This window comes from Cajanus cajan, chromosome 5, assembly GCF_000230855.2.
Source record: "Cajanus cajan strain Asha chromosome 5, NIPB_CcT2T_4, whole genome shotgun sequence".
Classification (NCBI taxonomy): domain Eukaryota; kingdom Viridiplantae; phylum Streptophyta; class Magnoliopsida; order Fabales; family Fabaceae; genus Cajanus; species Cajanus cajan.
This window is the reverse complement of record NC_138521.1, coordinates 14,015,252-14,021,964: the sequence shown is the minus strand read 5'-3', so window position 1 is coordinate 14,021,964 and position 6,713 is coordinate 14,015,252. Positions and strand designations below refer to the sequence as shown.

Sequence of the window (6,713 nt, the reverse complement as noted above, 5' to 3'; positions counted from 1 at the left end):
TTTTTGTTGAATTTTAATTACATGTTTATTGGGAAGGTTGTGAATATCCTGAGGCTTTTATGTGATGTTTGATTTATTTGAGTTGAAGCAATTATTAATTCGATGAGTTGCTTATGATGTTATAGAATTTCTTGATGTTAGGGATCTTGATGAATGACCTTGATGTTTGGATGAATGTTGATGGTTGATGATTTCCATGCATAATTATAATGTATGAGATGTCCTTATAATATGTGAATTGTGATGAATTTGATGAGTCAAAACATAAAAGACTTGAACCAATTTGAAAGAGTTCAGAAGATGCTTTGTTAAACTCCAATTCTGATCTATTCTCAAGTTCACACTAAGCACGAGTTTAACCACAACGCATGACTCTTACCGCGTATTTGAATTCGCGTCAATAATTCACGTCTTGACGAATTTGACACGGAAGCAAGATATGATAGCTTCTTATTTTCACGTTTTATATGCATGTTAACTAAACTTCAATCCAACCACGGGCTTAGAGGTATAGGACTTCTCTATGTTCCTTTGGTACTAAGTGTGAATACATTCACACTAAGTGCAAAAGCCACAAAAAAGCATGTTGTTATTGATTACTAAGCATTTTCCTGCTAAGCACCAGAACAATAGAGTAATGCTTAATTGAACACTGAGCATATTATACATATATAAAGCAGGCCTTTTCACACTAAGTGTCCAAAGTGTTGTGACACTAAGTTCAAAGTGGATCGCACTAAATAAGAGTAGCTCTTTATGCCTTTGGTGCTAACTGCTAGGGACTAAGTGTCCAAAGTGTTGTGACACTAAGTTCAAAGTGGATCGCACTAAATAAGAGTAGCTCTTTATGCCTTTGGTGCTAACTGCTAGGGGCTAAGCACATGTGCCTATTTTACTGAACTAGGTCTTTTGAGGATAGCACGATAATAATGGGTTAAAATAGGACATTATGAACCATTTGTTGATTAAATTGGTATATTTTTGTTGAACTGCATAAAAAAGGAAAAATAAATGTACTGTAAAATTATGGCCTTGCAGTCGAGAAATGTTTATACATTTGTACTTCCAAATTGACCAAAAATAGTCTTGGGAAAACGATCAGAACCTCCAAAGCATTTCCGTGTAGCTTAACACGAGGGTCACATTACACATTCTGGAAATTTACAAAAAAAAAAAAAAAAAAAACTCGAGAATACTTTCAGAGAAACAATCGGTTTTAGTGAACCACAGGGGAAATCATTATTGATAATGAGATTTTCATAATTAAAAAACCAATCCATGTATGGCTTGAAGCTTGAAGGGAGGAAAAGAACATCAATGCACATAGTAAAAGTTTAATTGCTCACCTATGTTACACAGGTACGGGTCTTGATGCTACACATATATGTCCACAATTTTATAGCTTTGCGTGGATTCCTAGCTTCCTAAGTAGTTGGTTCAGGTAAGATGCTAGTACGTCCTGAGTTTTAAAGTATTTGTGCATTAGAGTTGCAAACCAGTTCCCCTAATAAAATAGAGCATAGAAAGTAACGAGAAGCAGAGAAAAGTCAACACAAACTTTTCAAAACTATTCTGATGAATCCCCCCTTAAATGATCCAAGGTGCGATCCTACGGTAAATTCTATCCACAAAATTGACAAAATTAGCTTGATATATTTTATCAACAATTCCAAGAGCACAATGATCAATCTACAAACTTTTGTGATAAGTGCAATATATTTGGGGTTTGAAACTCTATAGCGTATGAACAGACTATAATTTTTCTTTGGGCCATTTGAACAGACTATGCTTCTGATTGTATATGTTTGCCAGCTTGAAGAGCTTCTTCCAGAGACTCCACAGCACCATCGTAGTTCAAGAAGCCCATAAACCAAAATTCATGATTGTCTACCGAGATCACCTGGATGTACTTTTCAGCAGGATTGGTCGTGTTTGATGAAGGATTCACTGATTTTAGCTCGTGTAATGGAATGACTACCTGATGCATAACACGCCACATATCAACTGACATAAAAACAACACTTGATACAACAATATTCAAGATCAGACATATAATATAAGGTAAGAGATATATGTGATGTTATTGTGTAACATGTCTTGTAGTGCATTTTAGAAGAAAAAACATCGGAGGGAGAAAAATTACTTGAATAGAAGTGACGACAGAAAAGCATGAACTAAAAGATTCACAAAGAAAATAATGGTGTTAAAGTAACCATTTTGCAGAGATAAGAAATTGCAGAAAAGAAAAGAGTTTAAGCAAATGAGATTATTGACTATCATGGAAAGCAGATTTAAAGCTGGCATTACAAATATTATTCATTTTTGTATTTTAAGCTTCTTTCTATAAAATCAGATTTTATTTTGCATATAAAAATTTAGTATGAAGGAATCTTTTAACTTTTCTACTCATTGGAGAAATGTCATGAAATTTTAAATTCTTATTTTTTCTTATTTTTTAATCAAGTCTCACCCTTAAGCAGGCCAGACATGCTTTGCTCACATCCTTATTGTCGACAATACAGAACAAACTTAATATAAACGGTTGATACGCTATGCTGATAAGATTGAGGTGGTTGACAGTTATTCAGGAAGGATAATGAAGATAGTAGACGGGCCAAAAGAAGATTCCTATTAATCGGGAGAGGGGCACACTTTGAACGAAGCTAGTCATTATAAAAAACTTGGGGTTGAGAAGATACTTTTAATTGCCACAGCACCAACTACCATAAATCTCTGAAATAGTCTGAGAATAGTACTCCTCTATGTTAAATAATACTATTATCTGTATTCAACATCTACTCAAGATCTAATAATATTATATGCCTGACCAAAGACCACATTAAGATGATGAAATACAATATAATTCCAGATTTATGGACCTTTACAAAATTAATAAAAAAGATTCATACACACTAGCAGCTTGTAGGCGTACATCACTGAGCCAACAAAGATGAAACATTTTCAATTTTAATCAAAATAAAAGTCCCCTTCAAGTGCATATCCATTGCCTAACTATACGAAAGGGGATTTCATATTGGCATCTTGCAATTCCTTTACAAAATGCACCATACCAACCCGTTAAAATAGAAAACCAATTTCAATGACAAATTCATTAAACAAGTACTATATTTATAATTTTGCATATTAGAGTATAGAACTGTATAATTTCAAGTCTCCCAGCAGGGCCTTATGAATATACTAATATCTATCTAGTTAACCAACATAATTTGTCCTCGTGATTCCAACCCCCCTGCCCCTTTTTAACTTAAGAAAGCTATTAACAGGTCTTGTAGCTTGATTCCATACGCACTAATATCAAATCAAATACAGTAATAATCAGCTTCAAGGCTTGTGGCCAGGATCAACTGTATGTGTGTGTAATTTATAATTTATAATAACAAATATTTAGGAATTATAACTAGAACCAAGCTCAAGTGAGCGTCAAGAAAATATGCCTTAGATATATCGGATGAAACTAGAATTATAAACTACAAAACCTGTTGATACACCCAATGCATTGTAATAGAAAATTATTGCATATCAAGGGGAGCCTTATTTAGACCCTGGCGGGTATAGAAAGTTAGACTAGCAATTCGGTAAACAATTTGACCATCACAAGAGAATATGTACCTTATAATAGCTCCATTCCATTTGGCTCTCAGTTCTATAGGAAATAGGATTGTCACTAGAATATGCAATCTTTGCCGTGGATATATACAGAATTCCCATTACTGGACCAGCTGACGTGGATAGATAACATGCAAAAGAATTCTTGAGCCGTTCCTCTGGACCTGTCTCAAATGTATTCAGGAAAATCTTCTCATATCCACCTTCTGCCAGGACCTTTGTTCCCTGGGCAATTCTCCCCATAGCAGCTTCAGTAAAGCTAGGACTTGTTTTCACTTAAGCACAACGTAACAAAACAAGTATATTTCAGTTACTTAATGTAGAAGATTCATTGTTATCAATGATGACGCGAGGGAAGAAAATAATAAGACACAGAAGATCCATCAAATACATTGATTATTAAAACATGAAGAGCAAAATAACAAGACACAGAAGATCCATCAAGTACATTTATTATTATAACATGAAAAGCAAAACGATAATACTGCAGACTGCTCAATACAACCACTGGTTGACATGCTGACGTGCACACCACGGAAATGCATGATAAGTTGTACCACACTAGCAGAAAAAAAACGCATCCAACTTATAGTCATAGACTCATAAACAAGGGCTAGTGTGTGTTTGGAATTTTGTTTCATTCAAAGGTACACCAATCCAACACTTGCTTTCCTTTTACAATTATGAATTGGAATGTGTAAAATTTCCATTGAACGCCAATTAAACATTTGCAAACAAACTTAGTTTGGTACATCCTCTTGCCACCAAAACAACTCAAAAGAAGATAATAAAGACCACGTGGGAAATATAGAAAGGATAACAATATCACCGGCAACTATTTTAATGTGTGATCACACACCTTTAAAGGAACCCAATGACAGAGGGCTCCTTATACACTAAACCATAAAACCAAATGAACATACCTTTGACGGATACCCAATAATCCAATGGATTAAATATGTTTTTAGCCATTAAATTTTTGTCGATTTTCATTTTTAGTCTTTAAACAATTTTTTTATAGTTTTAATTCCTGAATTATGGCCGATTTCACTTCTAGTTCCTGAACTTTTCATTTCGTTAACATTTTTGTCCCCTGGGTCAAGGTATTTTGTTCAAGGAGAATCTAAAAGACTAAAAAAACAAAACAAAAAAAAAAAATCAAAAACTAAAAATACAAATTGACAAAATTTCATAACTGAAAACACATTTAATCCCAATCCAATTCACACTTAAATCTATACAAGTCTAACACCAGTTTCCTTAATCACAAAGTTTCTACAGATCCCCATATTTGGCCGATCAAAAGCTACCACCCAATTAAGAATTAAAAAAAAAACTTAACAACAAATAAAATAATAACAGAAAACTTACAGTGCTGCCACGTGTTCCCAGCGAGACTCTCAGCCTTCTTAGTAGCCTCTCCCACCTTCTGACCCCATCTTCCGAGCACATTGCGAACGGTCACCACCGTCTCTGGTCACAAACGAAGCAAAAATACGCATCCACGCGAATGCAAGGGAACAAAAATAATTTACAAAAAAAAAAATAAAAAAAAAATACTGACCCATGAAGGAGGGGGAGGGGGATTGAGAGAAAGAAGAGGAGTTGGAAAAGTATGGATTGGAGCGCGATTCGCGAGGGGAAGACGTGAAGGTGGATTCTGTAACTAATTCGGGGCTCCAGTGCACGGACTTTTTCGTGCTACCGGACGATGCGGTGCGTTCCTTCCGAGTGCGCTGTTCCGATCCCGATCCATCACTGGGGGCGGTGGAGTGGCCGTTGGGGGCGTGGGCTTCGGGCTCGGTTTCGGGCTTCGGGGGTTCCATGTCGTGGAAGTTTGGGTTGGTTGGTTGATTGAGAGTTAGGATTTTGAAACAGAATTTTGGGGGCCAAGAGGAAGGGGAGGAAACGAGAGGGTGATAATTTGGTTGAACGTGTCTGCTTATTTTAGCGCGCGGACCATGGAGAAGCGCTTTTCCTCCATCAACTTCAACCTTTCGATGTCGAGGTTAAGAGGGGAATTTTCAAGAAAGTCCTAGGGTGTTGTTAGTAATTTTATGAGAATGCTTCCTTCCTCTCCTGTTTTCGTGCTTTTTGTTTGTTATGTTAAAATAGAGTAAACTATTATTTTGAAACTCGACTTTACATAACATTGTCGCAATAATTCCATACATTATGAAAAATAGTGTACTTTTATTATTATTTTTAACTTTATTTTATTCTCAGGTGTATTGAATCAGGGTTTTATAAAATTTTTAATATTAAAAATTTGTGAATTTTAAAAAATTTTATAAGAGTATAATGATTTTAAAGATTTTTTAAATTTTTTTAAAATATAATAAATTATATAAAAAAAATTATAATCAAGATTTTGTAATATAAACTTTAATAGTTTATGTCATGAAAATTTATAAGATTTTATAAGATTTCAAAAGAATAATATGGATTTAAAAAAACAATACAATTAATTAAAAAACTTTAAAAAAATAATAGTTTTAATAAAGAAAAAATAAAATTAATATATTATTTTAATAAATAATTGATTCTAGTTCCATGTCCTTTACGTAATATTTTTCTATGAATAATCTTCAATGTATTGATATTTTTGCATTTATGTTTTTTTTTTATTATTGTCAAAAAGTTTAGGTGAATTAAATCCTAAGAGTTTACCAGGGTCAAGCAAGCCTTAAAGCACTATAAGCATTTATATTGTATTTCATCACTAACTGGACCAACCTTTGTTGGCCTCATTTATTTTCTAATATCAAAGTATTGGTAGTGTAACACAGTAAGTTTTTGTTAATTATTATCTTTTTAGCAATAATTATAAGTTTGTAGTGTTAAGAGACTCTGAAGTTAAGGAACTTCTAAGGAGTCTTTAGGTATTTTAGAGGATTTTTCTAGGTGGAGGTCTAATTTGACCCTGAGGAAAGGAATATATAAGATTCTTTTGAAACTTGAGCCTCATAAGCTCATTTCGTAGAGGACTTTACAACGATACTAGAGAAAGGAGCTTTAAAGTTCTTATTCTTCTTAGGCATCCCAGGTGTGTAAATATTGTTGTTGGTTGTTGATTCAAAGTCAGA

The 6,713-nt window shown here is 34.0% G+C and overlaps 1 protein-coding gene across 1 annotated transcript; it reads right to left on the bottom strand.

Moving 5' to 3' along the window:
- Window positions 1-1,547: 1,547 nt before the first annotated feature.
- LOC109791492 (GLABRA2 expression modulator) lies at window positions 1,548-5,649 on the bottom strand. The gene is made up of 4 exons (XM_020350790.2): window positions 5,192-5,649; window positions 4,999-5,100; window positions 3,631-3,902; window positions 1,548-1,978 (listed from the first exon to the last, which is right to left on the bottom strand). The coding sequence occupies exons 1-4, from the start codon at window positions 5,451-5,453 to the stop codon at window positions 1,784-1,786; spliced, it is 831 nt and encodes a 276-aa protein (XP_020206379.1). The 5' UTR covers window positions 5,454-5,649; the 3' UTR covers window positions 1,548-1,783.
- Between the last annotated feature and the right edge of the window lie 1,064 nt (window positions 5,650-6,713).

Coding starts and splice junctions, on each gene's coding strand:
- LOC109791492 (XM_020350790.2), bottom strand. CDS start 5,453: ATGGAACCCCCGAAGCCCGAAACCGAGCCCGAAGCCCACGCCCCCAAC. Junction 5,101..5,191: donor CCCCTCCCCCTCCTTCATGG/GTCAGTATTTTT, acceptor GTTTGTGACCAG/AGACGGTGGTGACCGTTCGC. Junction 3,903..4,998: donor TGGGAACACGTGGCAGCACT/GTAAGTTTTCTG, acceptor GTTGTGCTTAAG/TGAAAACAAGTCCTAGCTTT.